The sequence below is a fragment of the Erithacus rubecula genome (genome assembly GCF_903797595.1).
Source record: "Erithacus rubecula genome assembly, chromosome: 1".
NCBI classification, from domain to species: Eukaryota; Metazoa; Chordata; class Aves; order Passeriformes; family Muscicapidae; genus Erithacus; species Erithacus rubecula.
The window spans coordinates 108,983,072-109,011,031 of record NC_136658.1 but is presented as its reverse complement, the minus strand read 5'-3'; the positions used below and the strand labels follow the sequence as shown (position 1 = coordinate 109,011,031).

The 27,960-nt window shown below is 40.4% G+C and overlaps 1 protein-coding gene across 2 annotated transcripts in view; it reads right to left on the bottom strand.

The window, feature by feature from the left end:
• The window catches only part of DSCAM (DS cell adhesion molecule), a 454,596-nt gene that overhangs the window by 61,850 nt on the left and 364,786 nt on the right, over positions 1-27,960 (bottom strand). For both annotated transcript variants that reach the window (XM_079312259.1, XM_079312260.1), the window contains 4 exons: positions 23,813-24,053; positions 22,068-22,214; positions 20,192-20,347; positions 11,535-11,668 (listed from right to left, as the gene is read on the bottom strand). In XM_079312259.1, coding sequence (XP_079168385.1) covers positions 11,535-11,668; positions 20,192-20,347; positions 22,068-22,214; positions 23,813-24,053 — 678 coding nt within the window. The remainder of the gene's footprint in view (positions 1-11,534; positions 11,669-20,191; positions 20,348-22,067; positions 22,215-23,812; positions 24,054-27,960) is intronic.

Genomic DNA, 27,960 nt, shown 5'->3' with positions numbered 1-27,960 from the left:
TGCTTGTCAAAATGCCAAATTAGCTTGTCCCATTTAGCCAGCGTTTGCCTGGATTCCCACTTCTGATATGAAGAGGTCAATGCAGCCAGACACCTTTATTATTATGTGAAATATTGCAGCAGGCTTTGAGAACCAGCTGCCTTGACATTTACACAAGAATATTGGACAAATGCCCATAGCTTGACAGGCTGGATCTCTGTGAGGTCATACATAAAACCTAATGTATTGATCATGGCAGAGGAGGCTGAAATTTAATATTCATGAGGCAGCATTTCCTATGGTTAATTTGAAAGTCAAAGAGGCCAGGCTGTCTCTGGCACTTAGGCTCCACTTATTAATGCAGTTACCTAGCACAGGTTCCTTCCAAACCACCTGCTGATATGGGAAATGGATTTAGGAACAGCTAAACACCACAGAATTCCTTAGTGCCAACCTCCATTCCAGCAGCCATCAGCTCATTCTCACTGGAACGCCAAAGATGGATAAACAGCAAGATTTTCTGCTCTAAAGCTTTTAAAACACTTTGTTTTCAACTCCTTTCTGTCTTCCAGCATCATTCACCCATTGGTATCTGTGGCTATTTCAAATGTAGAATCAATTATTCTCAGAATTAATTAATTAATTGAATCTGGCAAATGCATCTTCACTAAATGAATGGCTCATTTTCTTGAAACAAACTGCTGTAGCAAAAGATTTTGGTTTCTAACTGGTTAACACCCATCTTGTTTCCTCAGCTCACATTCCTTTTTAAACACTTGGGGATGCTTCAGTGACAAAGAATCGATTTTACTTTAAACTTTTGCCTGTCATTTAAATTAGCCTAACATGCCAAAACACTTGGGGATGCTTCAGTGACAAAGAATCGATTTTACTTTAAACTTTTGCCTGTCATTTAAATTAGCCTAACATGCCAGAGACTTTGATTACACAAGGAGAAAAAAAAAAAGGCAGCTTTGTCAGCAAAGAGAAGATTAAACAATTGAAATGAGAAATATTTAAAGGAATGTCACCTTGTCACATATTGGCCTGTGCATGTGCCAGTATAAAACATAAACTGCTGTTCAATCTTAGAAGCAGCAACATGCTTGCTCAAGGGATTTGTTTTCCTAACTGCTATTTTTCTTCAGCTTATAGATGATGGGTTAATTTTTCTTCTGTCTTTAGCTCACTGTCTAAGAAGGAGAGACAGAGATCAGTCTCTGAAAGCCAGCAAGGGCTATGAAGAATAAAATGAAATCCAAGTCCTTTATCAGAATGCAGCCAATCTACTTCCCCAACCAGGCAATGGCAGGAGATGTTGAGGAACAGCTGGTGCAGAGAACATCATTTTCCTCTGCAACTTCAGCCCTACTGGTGTCATTTCTTTGCACACTTTGAAGCAGCATGCATCTCATGGAATTTCTGACTCTTATAAAGTGATGTGCATAAACTCTGATCCCTTTGGCTTCTATTTTTGATTGTTTCATCTATTTGTTGGTTTGTTTGTTGTGTTTTTCAACATCACCTTGGAAAAAAATACATTTCTAACAAATTTCCAAGCAATTGGGGAATTTCCCAAGCAGGGAGTTAAGACAAGAGATATCATTTCCTGTGGGCTGGAAGATTATTTTGTGAAAGGCAACCTGCACCTTGCTTACCACTGTTCTACACAACTTCTGATCAGATAAGTGAACTACAGATCTCTACCTCATCATTCTCTGCAAGTTGCAGGAAACCTGGAAGTGAACTGGGAAAGCCATATAGAGACTTCTAGGACATGAGTGAAAAGGGAGAAACAGCTTAGGTTTGTGGTGTGAAGTAAGAACACACACAAGTTGGTTACCTGTGTCTTGGCTGCCTCATGTTGAAAATTGAATTCAAATATCAATACTATATACACTACCTAGAGTGGGGTGCATGCTTTCACTGCAGTTTTAGGTAGAAAATATGGCATCATCTAAAGATAGAGCTGGAAGGATTCTGAGAGATCACCTGAATCTATCTTTGTTTTTTAAACCAGGTTCATCTGTGCCTGCACAATTTCAAACAGATGTTTCCCCAACCTGATTTTGAAGACTTACAATAAAAGGAGATTTTGCAACTCTCTAGGCTGCACAACCTATTCCACTGCTTAACTAATCTCACAATTAGAAATCCTTTTTTTTAAATCTAGCTCGAGTTTCCTGCTGCAGTTTCAACCCATAGCTTCTTTTCCAGGCTATTAGGAACATGAAGAATAGATTATTACCTTGATCTTTGCACCAGTCTTTAATCTACATGAAGTTTTATCATTCCTTTCCCCACCAGTACTCTTATCATTTTACAACTAAATAACTCTGGTGCTTTCAACATTGTCCAGAAATCCCATTTTCTCTATCAGTTTCTCTAATAATATCTTCTGTTATCCTTCAGACTGTCTAAGGATGGTCCATAGCTTTCTCACAGTTTCCAAACCTGTACTCAACAATTCCAGGGATTCTCATTTGGCTTTTCAGGACAGGATTATAAAGGCCGGTAATGTTCATCTTGGGAGGCACAATAACCTGAAAATCCTCTTCTGAAGAATCAAGAGAATTGCTCTCTACACAGTACTTTTGCAGTTAGTTATTCAGGGAACCCATTTTCTTGCTAAATTTTATCCAACTTTTTCCAGACCAGTTTCCCAGTTCATCAAGACCTGCCTGAATTCTGCTTCTGTCTCCTGTGTACATGCAATCCCTCCCTGCTAAATTAAAAGGCAGCCTCTCTATTTCATTATCCAGGTCAGTAATGGAGCCACTGAGCAGAAATGGGCTCAGGAGAGACACTTAGGCTGCTCCCTCCTGCCCACAAGAAGGAGCCACTGGTTTTGCAGCCTCCCACAGAACAGCACTGAGTTTGTTAGATCTGGCCTGAGTTAAACCAGTGAAATGGTGTTTGTATGTTTGTTTGTTGTTGTTTGTTTGCTGGGTCTCTCTCAACAAACACCCATCCTCTGGGCTAAGCTCCACTGCTAAATGGGAGAGAGCAGCAGGTGAGTTGAGCACTCCATCCCAGTGATCCACACTGAGTCTTAACTTGGTTTCTAGCTCAGTTTTGTGCTGCTCTAAATAGCTCTTTTCAAAGCAATTCTGCTTTGGAGGGGCTTATGACAAGTATGGACTGACATCAGTGACCATCACATCCCCCTGGGGCCAGGAGCTGCTCCTTGGGCTGTCTTTAATCACTGGTACAGGCCAGGCCTAGAACAAGAGCTGAGCCTCATTAGTGATTAAAGTCTCAATTCTATGTGGTTGGAAAACAATGATCTCCATCTTTTTGTACAACTCCATCACAGAATTGTCTACCTTGTCCTGTCTCAGGCATTGCTGCTCCTGGAAACCACAGAATCGAGGCTGGAGAGAAGTTAAAGTGCTACCATCACCCCAAACTCTGTCCCCAAGAGCCACATCCAGGCTCCTCCTGAGCACTCCCACAGACAGTGACTCCAAACCTCCCTGGGGAGCTCATTTCAGTGCTGACCACTCTCTCACTGAAATTTCCATTTCTAATAAGCAATCTGAACCTCCTCAGGTGCAACTTCAGGCTATTTCTGCTCATCCTTTCTTTGGACAGGGCAGAAGAGATGACCCCACCTTGCTATAACCTCCTTCAGGGAGTTGTAGAGAGCAGTGGGGTCCCTCCAAAACCTTCTTTTCCCCAGACTGAAGAGCCTCAGTCCCTCAGCTGCTACTCCTAAGACTTGTTTTTCAGACCCTTCCCAGGACACACTCCAACCGCTTCAAGGTTCTTTTGTGAAGTGAGAAGTCCAAGACTCCACACAGAACTCATGGGACAGAGAATACTGAGATGTTCTATTCCAAAAATCACATTTTAGTGTCTCCTGAACTCACAAGTTATCCAGTACTGAGGGTTACACTAAGTTGGTTTTTACCTGGAAGCAAACTGTAATAAAAAATCAATACATATCTCTATTTATAGAGAATGAACTTCAAGTTCTGCATCCCTGAGAAGAGCAGCCAGAGCACTGCTGTGCCCTCTCAGTGAACTCCCTAAAGATGTGAACGTTTGCCTGAGGTCACAAATTGTACTTTTCTTGAGGACTGCTGACTTTTGCCTTCCTTTCACAGATGGACACACTCCCAAAGCTCCAAATAACCACTGATCCTGGACTATGGTCTCCAGTCAGGCTCTTGGCTGCCACTTTGGTGTAACAATGGTTTCTGATCAGCTGTTGCCTCATGTTTTGAAAGGTGGCATCTGTTTTTCACTCAGCATTATTGAAGATAACTGTTGGAAACAGAAGCTGTGCACAAAAGTGAATGCAGCTGCCATATAATGTTGCAACTAATTTCTTTTTCACCTTTATTGTGGAACTAGTATGTTAGAAAGATGGGAATTTTGGGAAGAACAGAGGCAGCTCCCTGCCTTCCCACTGGCAGGAAAATCTTGTCAATCCAAAGAATCCCAGGATCCCTGAGGCTGGAAAAACCCTCCCAGCCCAGGCAGTCCCTGCTGTGCCCATGCCCACCTTGTTCCAGCCCAGAGCTCTGAGTGCCACCTCCAGGTGCCACCTGCAGGGATGGGCACTGCAAACCCCCCTGGGCAGTTCCAACCCCTGAGCTCCCTTTCCATGGGGAAATTCCTGCTGGTGTCCAACCTGAGCCTTTCCTGGTGCAGTTTGAGGCCATTCCCTCTTGTCCTAGGAGCAAAGCCTGACCCCCCACCTGGCTCTTCCCTCCTGTCAGGGAGATGTACAGAATCAGAAAATCCCCCTGAGCATCCTTTTCTCCTGCAGCTCCCTCAGCTGCTCCTGAATTCTCATTTCCAGGTATTACACCTGGAAGAAAACCCACTGTCTGGACTTCCAGGCATTCCAGTTAGGGTCCACCACCTGCCTGTCCCTTTGGGGCAGCTCCTGGAGAGTCCCTCAGCTCCTGGTGAGGGAAGCAGGTGTGGTGTCATGGGCTGGTGACCACAGGAAGGTCAGGACATCAAGGACTTATTGTCAGACTGTATTGATATCCCTGGGTGTGAGACAAGAAGGGAGGGTTATGAAAAAATCAATATCAAATTTGTTTTGGTAGGGCTTTACAAGGAGACCTTTTAAAAATCATATAAACCAGCACATCTTCAGAATCAATTTATACTCTGTCACATCCCTCCTGAGGTCTGCTCGCTGACAAAAATAAGATAGGCAAAAAATGTAAAGTTGACAAAGCAATTAAAATAATGAATGTACTGTGTTTGGGAGCTGGCACCAAAGATGTGAAAAAACGACAAAAAGGCTAAAAATAGAACATGTGGTCTATGAAAAAGACACATTTTAAATGCCATCCAATATAAGGTTTTAAAATAACCCCCAAATTATGCCCTATTTCTATGCTAAATAAAGCACACAGGAATTAATAAGCATAAATATCTTCATGCTGTAAAAAGGGCTATATAGATACAGTGATAAATACTGCATGCAATACACAAATCAATGAACATAAATTTAAAATTCAACTTTACAGAATCTGCTGACTCTAAATAAACTTCTGTTCAACACTAACTTTATCTACTCAGCCAACTTCTGCCAGCTACTTCTCTTTTCTCCAAGAAACTTTCAGCATCCTTCTAATCACTGAAAGATTTACAGTATGCAACAACAAATCATTTCTGCCTTATAGTTGCATCAAATCTATTTTCCAAAGTTTTCTTTTATCCAAGTCTTTAATCTGGAGAGGAAATGAGGATCAGAAAGTGTGATGCAAACCCAAAGTTAAAATTTAGACAGATCCTATGCGAAATTAATACAAAACTTGTGTCTGCCTGAAATAATGGAGTGGAAAACACCAGGATGATGGGAATTTATGACAGCTAATGGTTTAAAGATCTATGTTAAGGTAATTGTATATACTTCTACACCTAGTTTATATTGCAAATCAGCTGGTTTAAGATAAGCATGTATACTGTCTCTAGACTAAACAAAGAGAAGGGAAACTTTAAGAAGGAGATCTATCCAGTTTATCATAGACATCTAGTTTCTTTCCTTAATCAAAGAAAATCCTTGATGATCCCAAAATAAGTATTTTTGACTCTATTGAAGGTGTCTGAAGTCAGAGTCTATGAATTACAGACCAAGAGCAGCAATTACTCTCTTCCACAGGGCAACCCCAGAGTCTCCTGTGTGTGCTGGTTAAATCACATATTATATTTTCCTGTTAGTGGGTTTAAATGAGAGCAAAAAAATGAAAGAAATAGAGAAGTCTAACAGGCTAAAGAATATGTTTCTCACAGTAAAATAAGCAAATCAGAAAGATCAGTAACTGTCTGCCTCAGATGTTGGTTAGTTTCCAATATTGATTGTGTTTCCAAGTAAATTAATTTGGGCTTTGGCCAAATATAAGATTATTTCCCTCTTCTCCATCCCTACTTTTCACCTTTTCAATCACCACCTATTCCAAACCCAACTGTTTCACAGAAATATGAATCTTTCCTAGGCTTTCAGCATTCTACATCCTTTGGAGAAGTCCAGAAATGCAGATTACAGTTGTCAAAGATTCACACAGGTATCTAGGGCTGAGTAGTGTTTACACTGTGAGATAATTCCTAATCATCAGCCCTATTTCAGCACTGGGCTCTGCTTTGTGCTCTGGTTCCTCATCCAGCTAACCCAGTTTATCATGACAGCATCACCTGGAATCTTTGCAGGAATATTCTCACTCCATTCATCTGATTCAACAGTTCTGGAATTCCTTCTCCTTCCAGCTCTCAGGCTTCTGGTCTTTTGAGAATTCAGTCAAATGTGGATTTGAAGGACAAATCTCTTAGCAGAATCTCACAGCTAAGCAACAGTTTCATCAGCCAACATTTCAAAACTACTGTCAGGATTAAAGACTGGAGAATAAACTGGTTCTTCTTATCTGAAATCTTGGGTTCTAAATACCTGTGTGTTTTGCAAGCTTCTTTTCACCTTTGCCAATCTTTGGGTTCTTGTTCTAGAAAGTGAGGTAAAGAGCTGAGAAAATACAGACCAGTAAAATAATCTGGCTGTCAATAAATAGTATGACATCACCCAATCAGAAATACAGATATTAAAGTCTATTTTGACTTGTTGATTAGTAAAGTGTAGTCATTATGGTGGTTTTTGCTGTTTGGGTTTTGCTCATCTGCTAGTGGGTCACTCACTAATAGGAACAAACACATTAAACAGGATTTTCCTGCTGTTTCCAGCAAAGCAGGTCATTAATTTGTGCATCATTCTATGCTTTCTCCATAGCAAGCCTGGAGATTAATGGAAAGGAGTTATGTAAGTAGAAGTGCACTGTAAAAGGATAATAAATGGAGACCATTCTCCTTTCCCAGTGATTTTCCTTTTCAGGACACAGTCAGTTGGTTCCTGTCTTTCCTCCACTCATGTGGAACTCACTTAAGATGTGAAATAGGATGACCTAGCTCCCACTCTCTGATTTCCTGATAGTGAGAGCTAAAAGCAGAACTTGTCTGTGCACAGAAAATGCTCAGATGGGAAAGACAAACAGTCCTGCCAGTGGCCTAAAATGTCATACGAGTTTTATTGGGGACTTTTAACTTATGAGACATCTTGGTGTCAATTTAATGTGTCTCTTTTTCTCAGAGTTGCACATTAACTCTACCACTCTCTGGTTTGCCTCATTGTATACAGATTTTTGCCAACTTTTCCAGCTTTAAACTGCCATATAATAACAGAACTGAGGTTGGAAGGTTCCTCTGGAGGTCACCCAGTCCAACTCCCTTTTCAAAGCAAGTGTAATTGCTTTGAACCCACCATCAAGTGGCTCAAGGATTTGTTGACTGAAGTCTTGAAGATTTCCATTAATGGAGATCCCACAGTTTGGGCCCCAGCTTCAATATTTGACCAGGATCTCATATCAATTTTTTCCCCCAGCTGATCATAATATCCCATATCAAAAATTCCCTGTCCTTGTGCATGGGCACTTTCTCATACTTTCCTGCACCAGGAAATCCTGATCCCTAACCTTCCTTCTCCTGCCCTCAGCACTTTCCTGATTCTTTAGGAAATGCTTTTTACCTCTTCTGAAGTCAAAGTTCCCCAGGCTGGCTAACCAATGTGTCAGTGTTTCCAGATACTTTCTGACATCCAAATTTTATCTAATCTAATCTAATCTAATCTAATCTAATCTAATCTAATCTAATCTAATCCCATTGATTCTTCCTTAAGTATTGTACTGATTTGAATGCAACAAGAGATTGGTGATTGTTTTTTGGGAGGTTTTTTTTTGTCTTTTTTCTTCAGAAAACCCCCAAATCTCCTTTTCTGTTGCACTTTGAAAATCCCTGGCAATGCACATGTACAGCCCAAGGCAGGAAGTGCTGGAGCATCTTCCTGCAGCTGCACAACCAGTAGGAACTGAACCAGCCTAATTTCTGTGCTGGGATTCAAACAGTGTTCCATGTGTGTGGCACCATGGGGGAAAATGCCTCTGCCAGGATGGGAAAGCAGTGACAGCACTTCCCTGAGGTCTGGGTAGGATGAGTGCCATGAGCATCCTGCCACTTCCATGGGAATCACCACTCTTAGAAGGAATGTGGCCACCATGGGACCATTACAGGTGGTCTTGAGAAGCCAGATCCCACAAAAAGTTGGACATGGATGTGGTAGGAAGTGGAGAGAAGCAAGAATGTAGGCTATGAGTTACAGAAAGGATAATTTTTCTAACTTAAATTCTGGCATATTGTGTTTCATATATTTGAAGAATAAAGGATATGTGAAGTCTCATATTTCTGTATTTTTTCCTACATTTTCAGAATTAAAAAGAGAAAGTTTTGCCTAATTATGCCTGTAGAATACTATAGACACAACAATTAAACAGTGTGAAATTGGATCCTTGCTTGCCCTTTATCTTGGCCAAAAAAATAGACTGCAGTGGAGAATCTTTTCCATTTTTCACACATTAATCATATTTGTGGTTTGAAACATCCCAGGCAAGTACTGTCCTTAGGGCTCAAAATATTTAAAGAGGAAATGCCTTTTGTTCTATACAGAGGCAGCAGAAGTTTTAAAAGCTTCTGCCTTTGCAAAGCAAACTGAACAATGCAAGAGGCAGCAAATCTTCATTTTGTAATACATCAGAGTTGTATAAGTGTTGTATTTGTAATAAAAATATGCACAATACAACCAACAGAGTTAATTATTTTTCCTGTTGGTGACTTAAACACCAAAGTAGTGTTCTTGTGCAAAGATCTGTTGTTAACCTATCTAAAGTCTATTGCACTGACTTGTTCTCAGCAATAAAACACAATCTGCAAAGAATGCAGCCTCCCTCCCCATTGGTTTGCCTTTACCCCTGTCCTTCTCTCTTTCTTCTCACTGATGCCTGAAAACTGTGTTTGCCTTTCTGCTTGAATAACAGACTTTTAGCAGAGTACTTTTGCAGCCAGGGCAGTGACTGATGGCTGAATTTTTAGGGCTCCATACCTGCAGCTACAGCACTTGCAACATATGGTGGCAGAAGAGATGATAAAGACACAGGTCTTTTATTTGTTCTCCTCCTCACCCTAATTTAAGACCTCTCCCTCTGTCAGCTACTTGTCTCTGCCAGCAGTGAATCAAACAAGAACTTCCCTGGATATATTAAGTGTATCTGCACAGCAGTGTTGGCATTTGAGCAGCTCTGCAGCAGGCTTGTTTCACTGCAAAGCAGCTCTGAATCAAACAGCTTTTTTAGCTCACAATCCGTTTCAGAATAAAAGATAACAAAGCATTTTGTTAGAAATAAAGCTGAGGGAGTGTGTCCTATATTAAATATATTCTGAGGGTTTGCATTTGTTTAAAAATGTCCAACTTGGCTTCCGGAAACTGAGCCCCAGTGTAATTCCTGCCTCACTCAGCACACAGGGCTGATACAGATCTCTTGCTGCTGCAAGATCTGCAGAACACTGGAACAGGGACTCATAGATTCTTGTTGAACATATTTACACCAATATCTGTGTGTGCATATGTGTATTTATATGTACACACACCTGCATGAAGGTAACAGCAGGATCATGGAATCACAGAATGCTTTGGGCTGAAAGGGACATTAAAGATCATCTGTCCTGGGGGCAGGGACACCTTGCAGAACTATCCATGTACACATCAGCAATTAATAAAAAGCACAAACACCTCCAAGTCCCTCTACCTGGGAATAAGGTGTGGTTCCATGATGGTTCATACATATCCCTGCAAAATGAACACCACAAAAATACAGCAGCAAAATTCTGTTTGGGCCAGGAGACAAAAAAAACCCAAAAAACAAACAAGCAACTGTTCTTGTCATTGTCCATCTCTGGGGTGTTTCAAAAGGTAACCACAAAATAGGAAGTTTTGTATGTGAGAGACTCACATGGTAGAAGATTATATTTTTAGCTGAGGATGTTTATTTTCTTGGGGATGTAAATATAGGAAGAAATGTTGCTAGCAAAGCCTCAGGAAGAAGCATTGCAGCTTTGTGCATGGGAAATATCTGGAGAAGGCAGCAGCACCATCTGGTGTTCTCTCCATCCCCCAGAGAAGTGCCTGATCCCCACTCAGAGCTGTCCTCTAAACTCTGACCTCTTTAACCCACTGAGTGCCACAGAAATGTATGAACTGTGATGGAAAATCTCCAGCTAGTTTACATTTAAAAGTGTGCTAAAGGTGGTTTAGTTTGCTACAATTATGAAATTAATGGATTTAGGAGACAGTAATCCCAAAACATAAATCAGAGAATGACACAATGGGTTGGGTTTGAAGTTAAAAAGACTAACTTGCTACAAACACCTGGCTTTGGAGGCAGAAAAATTTCCACATGCCTGAAGCACTTTTGGAAGTTTCTGGAACAATATTCTCCTTGCCTGTTAAACCAAGATTGCATTTTTTCCCTTTGGTGGGAAGTTCTGCTTTAAACTGAAATCCAAACCTTGGATGAAACCTAAATCCAAACCTCACATATAACATAAATAAGTATTCTTTTCAATCCACATGAAAATAAATAAGCATGGGTATTTAGAGAGAGCAATTGGCCCTTGTGTTTAAAGATTGCTGAATTTCTTTGTGATTCTGAAAGGAAGAAAGATAACCTGATAGTCAAATTTTCTCCTGTCACTTTCTCAGTAAGTAAAAACACATAGAGCTACAGTGGGCAAATACTCCAGGCATAAATAAGCCTATTCAAAAGCAAATATGTTTGTTTATAAGTCATTATGTTCCTTCACACATGAATACTCCAGCCAAGAAGGCAGGAACTTGATGAAAACAGGGTAAATAAATACATGCCTCCAGCTGCAACAGGGCTAGTGCAGCTGGTCCTGGAATATGTAACTTGTTACATTCTATATTAATTAAACCTTGAAAAATACTCCAACTGTATGTTTTGAAATTATTCATGAGCTAATGCTCTGCAATGGATTTTAAACAAAAAATTGGATAATGGGAATAAACCAAACTGAACTCTCACTTCTCTCTGTAGCTCCTGGGCGGGCACAGGGCAGGAGAGGGAGTGCAGGGGGAAGATGAAGGACTGGGATCTGCAGATGCTCTGCCAGCCCCCACAGAGGGCTGTGGCACTTACTGTGGGGTAGGGGTGGGAGCAGAACACGGTGTATTTCCGGATGATGCCGTTCAGCTTCAGGGGAGGCAGCCAGGACACAAAAACCGTGGAGGCCGAGGCAGCAGCTGCCTTAACTCCAGCAGGAGGACCTGGGACTGGGAAAGCAAAGGGTGTTAGTGGCCCAAGGCAGATATTCCATCACCTCAGTGTAGCAGAGGAGTTAAGAGGAAAAGGGCAGTGTGCTGCTTTGGTGGCTGTGCCCCCATGGATTGAGATGGACACTCTGGTTTTGGGAGCAGCCTCCACACTGCCCATGCCAGGGAGAAACTTTGGGGGGTGTGACCCCATCCTTAAGAGTGGAGAATCTCTTCTTCAGAGGGTCCCAAAGCAGAACCTGCCACTGATGGCTAAACTTCTGTGAAGTATTCACACCAGCCTTGTGTTGGCTTGATGTGGCCAGAAAGGTGTATTCTATCCCCATCTGTTAAACACAGGTGGGGTAGTGATTCCTCACCTCCGTGGCACATACCACCTGCTAATGGGCCATCTTTAAGACCAGGTGGGGCAATCATCTTTATCTTTCCACAACCCATCCTCCCTCCAGGAGATATCTCCTGTTCATGGCCAGTGAGTCCCAGGGCATGACTGATAAAATTCCATCATCCCACTGGGAGATGCTCCAGCCAGGGCAGGAGCCAAGCCTTTCCTACCCAGAGAAAAACTGACATTTGGACACCAAGGAACCTTCTTTCCACTGGATTCCAGAGGAAAAACAGACCCTTCCACATCATCCCTGGAGCTTCAGAGGAAACTGCACCTTCTCCAGGAGCACTGCTCCAGCTGAGCCACATCTGCCCCTGCAGGAGGATGCAGCACCATGGAATGGGACTGTGCCACCACCCTGACTGACTGACTGTGCCAGCTTGGATTCTGACTCTGGCAGGGTTGGGATTGTTCTGTATAATGCTGCATTTCTATTTTAATTGTCCTAGTAAAGAGCTGTTATTCCTAATTCCCATGTCTTTGCCTGAGAGCCCCTTAGTTTCAAAATTATAATAATTTGGAGGGAGGGGGTTTACATTCTCCATTTCAAAGAGAAGCTCCTGCCTTTATTGGCAGATACCTGTCCTTCAAACCAGGACAAGCCTGCATAAAATCATAGAAAGAACCCAAAAATGGCTTGAGTTGGAAGGGAACTTAAATATCTTCCAAACCCCTGCCATGGGCAGACACCTTCCACTAGACCAGGTTGCTCAGTGCTCCATCTATCCTGGCCTTGGACACTTCCAGGGATGGGGCATCCACTGAGCAACCTGTGTAAGGCCTCACCATCCTCACAGTAAAGAACTTCTTCCCTAGATCCAACCTAAATTTCCCCTTTCAGTTTGAGCACAAATGCACATGAGAAAATGCCTTGTCTGTATTTCTGTTCACAGAAATTGCCAAACAACACATTATTATAAATGGCCAGCTTTGAACACACAACCCATGCCAAAGTGTTATAAACAATAGACATATGGACAGTTTAATGGACATTCAGAGCAGAGCTAGGAATTTAAGGAAGTGGAGTGTAAATATGAGCACTTTGCCCTGGCTGATGTGACCCATGGCCAGCAAATGCCACATCTCCCCACACAGAATCCTTGTCCCTTGCCCTCAGCAGCTCAGACCTCTCTCTGCCACTGCACTATATCTATTTCTCTAATTATCACAGCTATCTACATAACCCATCAAAATTATCACAGAGAAAGAGCTAAAAAACCCCCAAACCTCCTGTCTAAAACCACATGGAAAAAGCTTCAGCTCAGAAATGCTAAAATCTTGCTGTGTAATCTTAACTACATCCCTTTGCAGCCTTGCATTTTGGGAAAGGTTTGGATTTCACAAGCATATGCTGTTTTTCAAAGACACATTACACTGTACAACCTCTCCAGCTTAGGAAACCCTCTTTCACTAATATCCAGAATTGCTAGATTTTTTTTCCTGCATGCTGGGAATCACATTATACACAAGCTTGTACATAAACAAAGCAAGGGCTACCTTTAACATCATAATAAATGGGTTTAAAATTTCCTGAAAAACACACCTTGTGTCAAAATATTTGAAAATGTATTTTTAAAACTGTGAAAAGAAATAATTTGAAAGATATCTTAGCATTGTGTGTGGTCAATATTTACATCAAATTATTAAAATAGGTATGTTGCATTGAAAATTGCTACATAGGTTATTAAAGACAAAATGAAGTTTGTTTTGAAGGACTTTGTCTACAGAAAAACTGCTTTGTGTGGAATCTGATATTTTTGTCTGATTTCAAGTAAAACTACCAAAATATTAAAATTTCTAATTCAATTATCATTGCAATGCTTGATCAGCTTTCTTTACTTTCACAGAGAACAGTTACTGTGCAGTAGAGGTCCCCAGACACAATCCCTTGTCCTGCATGCTGATATTTGTAGATAAATTCTGAATCTTTGTCCTACCTCAATTAAGCAAGCAGTATTGTACTGCTACAGAACTTTGCCCATAAAGAGAACCCAGCCAGCCTGGCATCTAAATTTATTCATTTTTTGTGTAAAAATGATGTGAGGAGACCCTCAATTTTATATCTACATAGGTGGTCCTGGAAGATGTGAGAAAACTGACAGGCACCACTCAGTGCAATATCTCTGGATGTGCATTTTCTATTTATAGTGTGCTGAGAGAGCTAATTAGGCATCAAGTGAGAACGTTATGATGATAATTGCATGCAAAGCCAGCCCCTCACTGCAAAGGGGCTAATTCAGTTAGCAGCTCTATCCAATGCAGAGTAAATATTGATGCTTGACAGCATCCAACTTGTTATTTATACCCAGCTCATTAGAAATGCTATTTGCTCCTGCTGCTGAGGAGTGAAAGCTGGCTCTCCAGGGTAATTACCTAACCCACAGGAAGATTCCTTTATGGATAGCAATGTTTTCTGGAAATCACTTCAAATAGATGGATGAGGTTAATGCAATTTATTGTTAAATTAGGGTGTGATCTATAGGGACAGGTTCTGATGGTAATTGGTCATGGCTGTCGACTGTTGAGGGATTAACTCAGAATTCATCTGGCATTTTCCAGTCATTAGGTGTATGTGGGAAACATTCCTTGTCATTGCTGTGTTGCTTTCTGGTGTGAGACCAGCAGAAAGAGGGGCCAGAAGGACTGGCAGCAATTTTTGCAGTGTTGCAAAAATTATTCTAAATACTCGTTTTTTAGTCCTCTTTTTGCTGCACTGCTGGGTTGTGCACATGAAAGCTGGGTGTCATTCTACTGTGTGGAAGTGATTACATTTTCTTGGCAGGAATCCTGCAGAATTCTGTCTGGTGCTTCACAGACCCCTACTATTCTCTGTCCAGAGGATCATACCCATCCCCTGGACTTCATAGGAATTATCTCAACATTCACTAAAGCATTGCTTACTAAACTGGGTTCCTTGGGCAGCTGAAGAAGTTGTGGCTGGGGAATGTGGTGCCTGGCATATCCTGGAGAGGAAAATGCTGAGCCTTGCCAAGCAAATTAAGGTATTTTCCCTCACTGCCATTGCATCTCCAGCCTTTCTGGCTTCAGTCATTATAAGCCAGCAGTATCAGGAGACCTGAGCTGTCTTACTCAATTCTCCCTGGACCTTTATTTAGCACACTGACTCCCACAGCTCACAGAAAGACAAACTGAATTTGCACAATTTCATAGATCCCTTTTTTTTCCCCTTGGTCACAGGGGTAAAACTATGTTGAGAAGCCAGAGGACAACCTGGCCTGAGCACAGAGAAGCTGAGGATTGCTTCTAAACAACTTTGCAGCCTTTCAGGGAACAGATGTGGCAAATTTAAGATCAAAGATGGCCTCATTCTCCAGCTAGCAAGGCTTTGAAAAACATGGAAATAGCATCCTGCTTTCATGTGGAGGAGAACACTCTGTATTCCTGACAGTGCAAGTGGAATGCTAAAGCAGAGCAGGCAATTATCCTGATATGACAGAGCTGGGAAACAGCATTTAGATGTGCCAGATAATGGGGAGGAGCTCCAGGAACTTTCTTCTTTTCATAAGCAGAGAGATTATCACCATTTTTCTTCACAGTACTGAGCAGCAGGGAGGCAAATTCACAGATTGTGGTGCATTTAAGAGTGATATCACAAATAAATCAGAAATTTGAGCCTTGTTCTGTAACAGAGTTTTAATTCTGCATGACACAGGACAACTCCATTGCTGGTTGCACTTAGAAAAATAAAAATAAACTCAACTCCTGACTGCTGCCTGTTTGTTCATGTAGATATCCCACCTACAATGCAGATCTATGCCAGCCAAAACCCATCCACATATGAATTTACTCTGAACTGGCCTCATACTAAGCACACCATTTCTATCAAATCCTGCCAGTTTCCCAAGGGGAGCATTTACTATTCTGTGTCTTTTGCTTCTTAGTCAAAAAGATAAAATTGGAGATCTTTACCACTAGAAAAACTGTGTATTAAGGGATCATCAAGGGTAATTTTTCACCAGAGTGCCCAGACATCCTCATCAGCTGAATAAGCCCAAGCAGAGCTCTGCTCCAAGGAGTGCTGAACATGCACCTGACTGGATTTCTGCTTAATCATTTTAGAATAAATTTAAATATTGCCAGATGCTGTCTGTGCCTCTCATGCTAATGGTCAGGAGGCTTGGTGTCCAGGGAGAGAACAGAGAGGAGGAAAATCTCTCTGGATTCAGGCAGAGTGGGGCTGGCAGGGGGATTTGGTGCTATTTCCCCTTCCTTCCTGCTGCAGCTTTTGCCTGGCTCTGAAACTAAACAGCTTGCTGTACACAGGAATGCATTTCCTCAAAAAAATAAAGAGGTAAGAGAGAAATGTGGATCTTCCTGTGTCACAGCCATCCCAGGTGCCACCTCTGACAGACACCCAGACCAAATTCCCAGCTGCAGGAATCTTTCCTGGGATGGGGACTCTGGGGTCTGTGTCCTCCCATGGTCTGCTCAAGGTCAGGGCACTGCTGCCAGCCAAGGTGCTGTGACATCTTTCAGACTTGTTCAGGCAGAAAATTCCTTGTTTTAATTGTTGTTTTCTCATATTGCATTTGCAGCACAGGAGCAGAGAGGGAACTTGTCACACACACTCCCTCTTGCTACAAAACAGAGAAGCCTTTCCAACTGCATTTTAATCACAGCAGAGAAAAGAATTGGAAGAGCTGCTTTAATTTTTAATGGTTTATGAAATCAAGTCTCCAGGTGAAGAGGATGAGCAGCTTATTAGAAACTGTAAAATGGAAAAGGTAAAGAGACAAAACCAGAATGATTTTATTAAAACTGGACATTTCCCCTTGGCTTATTTTTCTACCAGAAGGAACTCCAAAAAGAGCAGCATCTTTTCTGAAGTCAGCTTTCAGAAAAGGGTGGGGGGGAAGCTAGATAAAACCCATAAATATGATGCTATTGAAGGGAAAGCTCATTCCTTGAAAGCTCATTTCCTATTATTTGCTCCAGTTGTTCTCATTTCCTTAGCTGATCAGCAGCATTGTCTGACCTCTGGTGTTTAAAATCAGTATTAAACATAATAAGAAATCAAAGTATCAACATATTCCATCCAGGAATCACTTGCTGGGTTACCCTTATTTCACCCCATTAGAGATTTCAAGCCTGCTGAAGAAATTTTGGGCTGATGTCCTTAGCTGAACAAAGAAGTCACAGGAGGCCCCCACTGGCTTTTCCAGTAGCAGTGGAAAATTCTGCACCATTGATTTTACTAAGAAAAGTTTCCTCTCATGTAAAAAAAAAAAAAAAAAAAGAAAAAAAGAGAAAGGAATTAATGATGTGATATAACCTCATAGCAATAATGATGTGGAAGGCTTGGCAGCCACTTAAAAATATTCCAGATTTCCAGATTTTATTAGAGGAGGGTGGAATATCTTGTGTCATAATTTCAGCCAGAGAAGATCTGGGAGCAGAGATAGAAGGTTTCCATTTCTAAGCTTTTTTAAGATCCCAACTTATTTATGTCATTAAGATGCCAAGGAAGTGCTTAAACTCATTTCAGGGCAGGATCTTATAGGTGCATTGGAATTAAACCTACTGAAAATAATCCTCTACAGAACAGTTTCCTTAGAAAATTACAGCAGAAATGTCCATTATTCTGAGGAATGAAGCACTCGTTTGGTGCATAGAGTTTGGCAATGTGAATATTCTTTTCCTCTTTAACTTCCACACCCTTCAGGATGTTTAAATCCAGGATTTTGGGTCTGGCTTATACTTAACTGCAGGTCTCTGTATATTCCACTCAAAATCCTTCCTGCCCTTAATAAAAAGTTGTGCAGCTGAAGTCATTGTATTTTCTGGAACACTTTTCCATTTAGTTTTCTGGACCAAAGATTTAATGAATGGAACCAGTGTGAGGCATCAGAAAATCTGGAAAGTTTTGTCAGGCTGCCTTAGGGTGAGTTATTGCTGGGCAGCCAGGAGGATTAAAGGTGAGAGATGAGCATTTGCACAGCTGCCAAACACAGCCTGAGGCAATGTGCTCCCTCAGCCTGCCTGATCCCAGAGATGGAGACAGCAAAAGGACTGGGGTGAGCAAATGAGGAAGAGATGGGCTAAGGGGAGAAGAAGGAGAAGGAGAAAGGAGGAGAAGGAGAAGGAGGAGGAGGAGGAGAAGGAGAAGGAGAAGGAGAAGGAGAAGGAGAAGGAGAAGGAGAAGGAGAAGGAGAAGGAGAAGGAGAAGGAGAAGGAGAAGGAGAAGGAGAAGGAGAAGGAGAAGGAGAAGGAGAAGGAGAAGGAGAAGGAGAAGGAGAAGGAGAAGGAGAAGGAGAAGGAATGTTTGAGGCTTCTGACATGAAGCAGATGTCCCCAAGCCCAGCCTGTGCCCAAGCTCCTGAGGCAGTATGGACACTACACCCAATTCCTGATGGCTTAAATCCCACTCCCAAGGCTCAGGGCTGAGAGCATTTGTGTTCAGAGAGAATTTAGGGAAGGTTTGCTATGCTGGGATCTACTTGACAAAAGTAACTTGAAAATGCAACATGTGTTTTACAGTTCAGTTTTACATTTTAGATTTTATATTATAGATTTTTTTTCATTGAAATAAATCCATCTATTTCCAAGCTCTAGGTGTCCCAAGAGCATCTGAGTCAGGACCTGGGTGCTCCAAAGTAACTGTTAAAGGACTTTAGGCTGATACCAGAACATTCAGTGTTCAGAAACACAAGTCTAGAGCTGAGCAATTTTCATTTACTGCATCCTCTGGATACAGCTACAGCTGGGGCCAGGTGATCTTGTAATGTATGTAAATTTTAGAATGAATCCCTTAATATTTAATTGGAAAAAAATTAGTAACTTTCATCACATAATTTTTTATTGGCAAAAAATACTGGAAATTCATTAAGCCAGTTAATCAACTGAACCTGCTCCCTTGTCACTTTTGTAACTCTCATTACAAATAAAAAAGTTGGCAAATATATTCACAAGTGACCAATAAAGTAGATAAATAAGAAAGGAAAATCCATTGACTAATTTCCTTGAAAACATATTGTGTAGCTCATTAAACAATAGTCAAGTAACCTCATTGACAGGACTGTGAGCATATTTATCTGTACCACAAAATGTCTTGATCCAGTTTTTCAAAAGCATTTAGGGGATCCAAAACTACATTAGTTCATCTCATAGCATTTTCAAGGCATTAAAAAAGGTTAGGGACAAAACCTCCCCTGAATTTAGAATTTCAATGCTTCAGAAATAGAGCAGTGCATAGCATCCTACTGAGGTGACCTGAAGTGATTATAATAGTTACAATTACAATAAAGTGATTGTGGAATCTCATGTGTCTGTGTCTGTGTATTATTAAAAGTTCTTTAAACTTTCATCGTTAGGAATTGAATTTTCCATGCTTTGGTCTAGGAACAATGGTATGATATTTTTGTTCTTTATTTTGCTTTTGAGGAAAGAGGTATTGGGAGGATATATATATATATACATATATATATATATGTATAAATATATATAGACTGAAAATAATATTCTTAGTAGGATCTAAGTAATATAAGACAGTACCAGAACATCTCTCCTCCTTTCTCCATTTTCATAGAATATCAAAATGGTTTGGGTTGGAAGGGACCTCAAATATCATCCAGTGCCACTCCTGCCATGGCAGGGACACCTCCCACTGTCCCAGGCTGCTCCAGCCCCAGTGTCCAACCTGGAACTGAACATTCCAGGGATCCAGGGGCAGCCACAGCTGCTCTGGCAATTCCATCCCAGCCCCTCCCAGGAGCAATTCCTAATTCCCAATATCCCATCCAGCCTTGCCCTCTGGCAGTCTGAAGCCATTCCCTGTGTCCTGTCCCTCCATTCCCTGTGTCCTGTCCCTCCATCCCTTGGGAATTGTCTCTCTCCATGTTTCCTGCAGCTCCTTCAGGCCCTGCAAGGCCACACTGAGCTCAGCCAAAGCTTCTCCTGTGCAGGTGAACAATCCCAGCTGTGCCAGCCTTTCCTGCCAGCAGAGCTGCTCCATCCTCTGCTCATCCTGCTGCCTCCTCTGGGCTCTGCAGCAGCTCCAGCTCCTCCCTGGGCTGGGATCCAGAGCTGAGTTTTCAATCTCTGCATGTCTGTGTACAATATTTGTCTGAGACAAACATTTCCTGGAAGTGGGAATGGCAAATGCTCTCCCTCCTTACCATCCTCCTTCGTGCGGGTGAAAATCTGCTCGCTCCTCACTCCATCCCCAGCTCGGGTAAAAGCCAACACCTGGATGCTGTAGTTGGTGTATTTTTCCAGCCCATCCAGCTCCAGGGATGGCTGGGTAGTAGTGACATTCTTTATCTCTCCCAGCTCTACAAAATAAAATAAAAAAGGATGCAGAGTTATTGCCAAGTCCACTCTTTTTCCACGTGTTGATACCTGCAGTGGAAATCTTGTATGTCTCAGACAAGTTGTGCCTCATTATTACAGAACAGCAATGAATTACAATGAATTAAAATTAATTCATTTATGTCCTGACCTCTTACCACTAGAAGCAGACCCACTTTTCATTTTCAAACTCTTCTTTTTTTTGTTGAAATTTAAAAAAAAATATGATGAAGGGAATTGAAGAAATTCTACAAGTAATGATATTTTTCATAAAGAATAGATAACAAGAAGAGATTATTGTGAAACATACCCTAAAGAAAAGAAATGAGAATGTTGGTTATCTTCATAAAGATTTTCTGGTTATGAGAAAGACCATTTCTCATAAGGAAAATGAAGAAAAAGTCCCCTTTATTTTAAAACATGCAGCAAGTGCTGCTGCAAAGCACTTGATAGCAGCAATACTGGCTAACAGTAGATTTAAACACAGTAAAATCAGATTTGCTTGCAGAAAGATGATGCACTTCATATTAATTTATTTTTTTGCAGCAAGCTAAGAAGTACAACCATATGGCAAAAACAAACAAACGAACAAACAACTTTAAACATATTTAGGGCAGCAAATAAAGTTGAAAAAATAAAGAAAATCCAGTTTTAAGCATGGCGTGAACATCATATTTTTCATCATGTTGTGAGACATCACATAGGAGCTTAAATGTGGTAATATCCACACAGGATCTGATCCAAAACTACAGGCATCACTGTAAACATTTAATTTTATGCCCTACATGTCTACATTTTTTTCTGTATGCTTGTCATACATTTTTAATCTTTATTTTTAAAGGAATTGGTAGTTGATTTCCAAGTATTTTTGAGTCTACCATTACCATCAGGGATAATGGGCCTCTGGATCACATTTCCACTCCAAATTCCCCTTTCTACACTAACAGAGACCAGGATTTGCACAATTGCAGGTTAAAATGGACTGTGGTTCTCATGAATTAAACCAAAAGAAGGGAAACAGCTGTGAAGAATCCACAGGGCAAGTAGGGATAAAGTCATGTGCATCTCAAACCTCCTAATTTGTTTGATTTACAAGAAAGGGCCATACATGGAATTATCATCATGCAATAAATTACAGATTAGTAAAGCATCACAATTCTCCTTTGATCCTTTCACTCAGCCTCTGCTCTGGAGCCTATTTCCCCAGGAATTATGCTAGGAGTACAAAACACAACAGAAGAAGCTGGCTTGGAAATAACAAAGATATCTTTCTCAAAGATATTTCCCTGTTTTGCCCTCAGCTATGGAATGGAAATGCATCCTATCAAAAAATAAGTGATAGTGTATCAAGCAGGCAAAGAGCTAAGCAACCAAATTATAGTGAAAATCAGGTTTGGGTTGGTTTGTTCTGGATCCATGTCACCATTCTTTAAAAACAATCCTGGATTAAAAAATTCTGGACTTTGTAACTGAGGTGAAATTTGCTCAGGTCATGTTGCAAACCCATTGGTGGGATCCTTTCCTGAGGTTCCTCCAGGCATCTTTGCTGCTCTTTAAGGCTCTAGGAAAAACTGCACCCTCACAGAAAGACAAAGTTTTCTCTAAACCAGAAAGAAAAGGGAGGAAAATGCCTTCACACCAGAGAGAAAACAATATAAAGGTCACATACAGCTTTTTATTTGGTAATGGATTGGTGTCTCTCACCTCCATCCAAGAGGTTGGCCCAGTAGATAACCCTGAATCCTTGCAGGATCCCATTCAGGGTTTCCTTTGCCAGCGTTGACCAGGAAATGGAGATGGTTTCTGGGGATGTGGCAGTGGCTTGCACATTCCCTGGAGGGAAACTGGGCACTGGAATAAGATATTAATCATTTTAACACAATGAAACAACTCAATATTTAACTTTTAGCTACCCGTTATTTCCCCCTCTATCCCACCACACAGTATTTAATTACCATCACACATTTTAACAGTGGAAATCCTTTATTCTTGCTACAATCCATATGTTTCTTCAAATGCAGCTATTTTCCCTGAAATTATTTCTGATGTACTGTTTCCCTAATTGTTGGCTTGTCTTTTAATAAGCTTTATGCTGCTTCTTTAGAAATATAAGTGTGTTCTGACACTGAAATTTGCTGAACATTCTGTAAGCAATTTACATACATTTTTTTAATGTTTTCAGCCAAATTTGCATCTTTGTAGACAACTGCAATTTAAATTTGGAGAAGGGAGAAAAAAGTGGGCACGTCTTTAATAAACATAGGAAAAAGTGGTCATAATATATTTTTGCTGATACTTAATAAAAATGGGAAAGTCAAACAAATCTAAGGCATGTTCTGTTGGCCATTTAGTGTCAAAGCAATACAACAGTATTAGTAACTAGCATTGCTTTTAAAGCTCATGGAATCTCTAATTCTAAGAGGGACCCAAAATTGAGTGACAACAATAAAAAAATTTCCAGGAAAAATAAGTATGCTGGATTCTGAAGGAAAAAAATATTTCCTGTTTATTATAATATAAAATATATGCCTGTGTGGGCATACTGCCTTTTGAGGTCTTGCAGCAAGCTAGGCCTAGAAGCATTTAGAATAAAAAAAAGCTAACAGTCTTTTATGAATAGCCTGCCTCAAAATCTGTGGCTCTTAAGGAATTTAGATGTGTGATATTCCATTCTGTCCATGTAGAAGTCAGATTCAAGCTGGCACTGGTTTCAGGACACTGATGTTGATTTATAGTAGCTGAAAATATGACTTTTATGGCCTTTAGGATTTTAATTTGCTGTTATACTCTGAAATACTGAACTTTTTTTTGGATATGAGATCATTCTCTTTTTCCACTAGAGGACTCCCTCTCATTGTTTGAGAAGTACTGTTTATGCAGTTTGAAAAAAAATAAAAAACTCTATATTGTTGCTTGGATTGGACAGTGTAAATTTTACCTGAAATAGCAATGATTTTTCTGCCATTGAATACCCTTGAAAAAACATGTCCTTCTTAAGACTGACAAGACAATGCAGTACAAGAGCTCTGGTTACACAGCAGATTCATTTGAAAACAGCAGCAATCCAACAAAAATTACAATATTGCTTTACCTTTCAGACTTTTACTTCTCTAAACTATGATGAGATCACTTTGGAGCAACGATGAGATCACAACAGTTGCAAATATGTGAACACCAGAGCATTTGGCTTCTTAATGGAAGTTTTGGTCTCAATCAACATCATTAACACAGGATAGATCACATTAGTAGGGTTATTTTTATTTACCTGCTAAAATAAATCCATTCTTGCAATGAGAATCAGCCAAGCTCATTGAGCAGCCTCTTCTCTTACACCTTTCTATCTAAAGACTCCTCTTTTATCATCCCTACTTTAATCATCACTAATCAAACAAGAAATGCAACAAGCTAAAAAGACACCAAATAACAATAACATTAATAACGTGTCCCACCGTCCTCAAGAGTTGTGGTGATGATTTCCTGAGAAGAGGGTCCGATGCCAGCCCGGTTACAGGCCTGTACCACCATGCCATACTGGGTGAATTTTTTCAGGTTGTTCAGTGTATAAACCTCACTGTCCCCAGTGGTGTCGATGCTGATGATGTTGAACTGGAAATTTCCCCCCGCGCTGTACTCACGATAACCGATCTGGTACCCACGAATAATTCCATTCTGCAAGTGCTTCTTTGGAGCCTAAACAGAAAATGGAAAGTTACACATTAAGTGCACACATCCAAAGTCAAATTGTTCCTCCTAAAGTTTTGGGAAAAAACAAAACAAGTTTAACGTTTTTTTTTTTTCCTACTGAATGCAAGTCTATTTCTAGGCAAGAATTCAAAAATACTTCCTGTGTGAAACAGCAACATTTTTCAGCCATATAAATTTCAGGTGTGGTTTTTTTTTTCAAATCTTTTCAAAGACATTTGAATGGTTCATGCACAGAAAAATCCAACCAGGAGACACTCTTGAGTTTGAATTCATGAGGTTTTGTTCTCTTTTCAGGTGAATCAATCCAAGCTGAGTTGATAAGGGTATATTTGCATTCCAGGCCACCATTCACTACTACTTGTTTTTTTCCAGGAGCCCCCACCTTTCACTGAACCCTTAGGAAGGCATTTACTGATCTGTGCAAGGCAGTCACAGGAATTTATTCAGTCCCGTGCATTAGGAAAATTTTATACTGGGCTTTGAAATACACTGCTGTTCATTCAGTGTGTAGTGTAGAAAGATGATTAGATAATGAGTGCTGAAGGCAACAATGATTTGGAAAGCAGGGATTTGCATACTGAATAGCTGCAATAGATCTGGCATCCAGGGATATGGACAGCACAAAATGGTTGGCCATAATTATGTGCCACATTTCTCAGTCACAGTGCAAGATTCCCTGCTCCTGACTAGTGGAAATTATTTGTGTGCTCTGCAATATAAAATGGGATACAGTGCAAAGCAGATTTTCAGCTCAGGGAAAAAGCCTGATATTGATAGCAATACCTATAAAATTCTCTTTAAATACTATTGGACTAATTTCCATATATGATATTGTTCCTGCCTGATTTTCTATCTATACGAGGCATAATTAGGAAAAGCATTTTAAGGCACAGTTTGTAAGCCAGGAGCAAAAATCTTTTTCCAATTCTCCAAACCTCTTTCAAACTCCCAACAGATGCCTACAAAGCTCATCTGCCTCACTGCCCCATGAAAAAGGTCTTTGTTACATAGTTTATCACCAACATATTGAACTATCAAGAGGCAGCAACTTCTTTTGCTTCTATATCCTATTACAACTTCTGAAGAACAGATTCTCAAGAAAAGCTCTCATTTCTGCCACAGCACCTGCCTGTTTTAAGCAGTTTATACTCTACTGGACATAGCAAAACCAAGGCCAGATTTGCCTTTCATTCACTACTATCAAAACCATTTCTGTGCAAAAGCCCACACCCTGTGAAATTTAAAATGTGTCACTGTATAAAACTTATTGAATAATCTCTTCAGTGTAAGAGTTGGCTTGACTGGGACACACAATCAACTAAAACTCACCCCTAACAAGCCAAGCCTTAGTTTCAAGCACTGGGACACGATCACCTAAGTCAGAGCAAGCCTGAGATCTCCTCCCAAGAGCCTCTTGGAGTTATATTAATTAGTCCAAATTCTACTCCCCTAATGGTTACTTGTGTTCTATATAGGGTACTGTTTCTAGAATGTTCCATGCCCATGACTATATATTGTCACCTCTTGCTTGTTTCTGGGATTTGGAGCTTGTCCCTGTATGTGTTCAGCTTCTGGGCATTGTCCCTATTTTTATTTCTCATTGAAGTAATTTTCTTTTCAAGCACTCCATCGTTCCCACTCCTTTTTTCTTATTTCCCACTGTTCACCCTGAAGTCAGGGGACCCAAGGATTTGCCACAGCCACCCTCACTGCAACACTTCTGATGTTGTTTTTTCCTCCTACTTGCCTGAGAAACAGACACAGAACTTGAAGTGATGGTATAATTTCAATTCCTATTGTATTACTTTGATCAGATGTCGCTGATCAAATTAGCAGATTCAGATCTTGAGATCCTTGTAAGCCACACAGCAGGGATAAGGATTGTGTTTTGGGAATTTTAAGTTTAATTGTTTCCTATATGAATATTTCTCTATGTTTTTTGATCAAAAACTCCCCAGCTGCTTTAGAAACATACAGGTCATTTTATTATATTATTTGTAAGTGTGTTACCTATTCTGGACAATTCCATTTCTGTGTGATCTTTGAGTGTGTGCAGAAGGAAATACTTTTAAGCTGGAGGTCAAAACTAAGGTCAGATTTTTGTTGCTGTTTGAGTTCAGATATATTCATAGAATCACTGAATAGTTTGGGTTAGAAGGAACCTTAAAGCCCATCCAGTTCCAGCCCCTGCCATGGCAGGGAGACCTCCCACTGTCCCAGGCTGCTCCAGCCCCAGTATCCAACCTGGAACTGAACATTCCAGGGATCCAGGGGCAGCCACAGCTGCTCTGGGAACTCCACTCCAGTCCCTCCCCACCCTCCCAGGGAGGAATTTGTCCCTAATATCTGATTTGAACCTGTAAATTTTCAGTTTGAAGCCATTCCCTGTGTCTGTCCCTCCATCCCTTGGGAATTGTCTCTCTCCATGTTTCCTGCAGCTCCTTCAGGCCCTGCAAGGCCACACTGAGCTCAGCCAAAGCTTCTCCTGTGCAGGTGAACAATCCCAGCTGTGCCAGCCTTTCCTGCCAGCAGAGCTGCTCCATCCTCTGCTCAACTCTGACAAAAAACTGCCTTCCAAACAAACAGTTTGAACAAAGCAGCCACAACAGCCTCTTCACTGGGAATTCTACAATTATATTTTCTCACTTTGAATTTGAATAAAATGACAAACTTTGAAATTTTCATGAACTTCTTTATAATTGTTTTAAGTCAAGGGGTTTTTTTCTTTAAATAAAATATTAACATTTTACTTTTTTTATTTTCCCCACTTTGGAACATTATACAACATAAAACGAATGCCAAGTCACTTCAGGACAAAACATTGGAATATTTTGCTTCACAACAATTCCAATGATCCTTGTTACTATGGCCTGAATACTTCATTTTGAGTTGACTTTTTGCACACATGACTCATTTGATAAATATTCCTTCTGGTGTATAGATGTATTTTTGGTAGAAAATTGAGTGAAACAACTTAGTGCTCTTGGGGAAAAATATTGCAAACCTTGTCAGTAGCCATAGAACATAAGTTTCAGTCCATGACCTTATTGCTTTTCTCACAAAAGGCAATATTTCTAAAGCAGAGTATCAATGAATTTTGTAAAGTATGACATTCTATAGTTTTGTGTGTGTGTAAATAGGAATAAAAAGGAAAAGGAATATTCCCCATGTCTAAATTTAATGGGTTCATTTACCTAATGTAAAGTACTACATGAAAACAAAGAATATTTTCATGCTCTTTTCTAAAAGAGAATCCCTGTTTAATTCCCATTATCTCTGCACCAGTTTAAACTACCAGAAAAGTGGTGAGTTTTATTTAACAGCTTAGTCTGAAACCCAGTGTCCTATGTGGACACAGACATTTGATTAAATAAATCACAGACCAATACAACTTTGCTTAACTGGGATTTTCTAAGAGTGGGCTAAGACAAAACTTTAAATGAAGATTTACAGCCAAAGCAAGCTGCAGAAATGGGATTTAATACAAGATGAATGATAATCTATGTGTCACTCCCTGCTCCTTTTGCTGTTATTGACACTGCATTTTAATAAAGTTTGCCAGCTTTAAATATAACCATGGTTTTTATCACAATCCTGTTTGTTCAAAGGTATCACAGCCTTTCATGGCTAAAGTTCCACATGCCTCTAAAATAAAAATTACTAAGCTCAGGCTCTTTTCTTGTTTTTTGGCTTACATGACAATGTAGGATTGATGTATTTCTTTATTCTTAATTACATTTTATTAGGCATTTAATGAGTGCCTTCTGCACAACATTGTAGGGACCTACCCAAAAGTTAGGATTCAGCATGGATTATGTCTGTGGGACCATTGTAAAGTTCCTTTATGAGTAATGAACCAAAACTGCTCTGACTTAGAGGAAACTGCAATAAA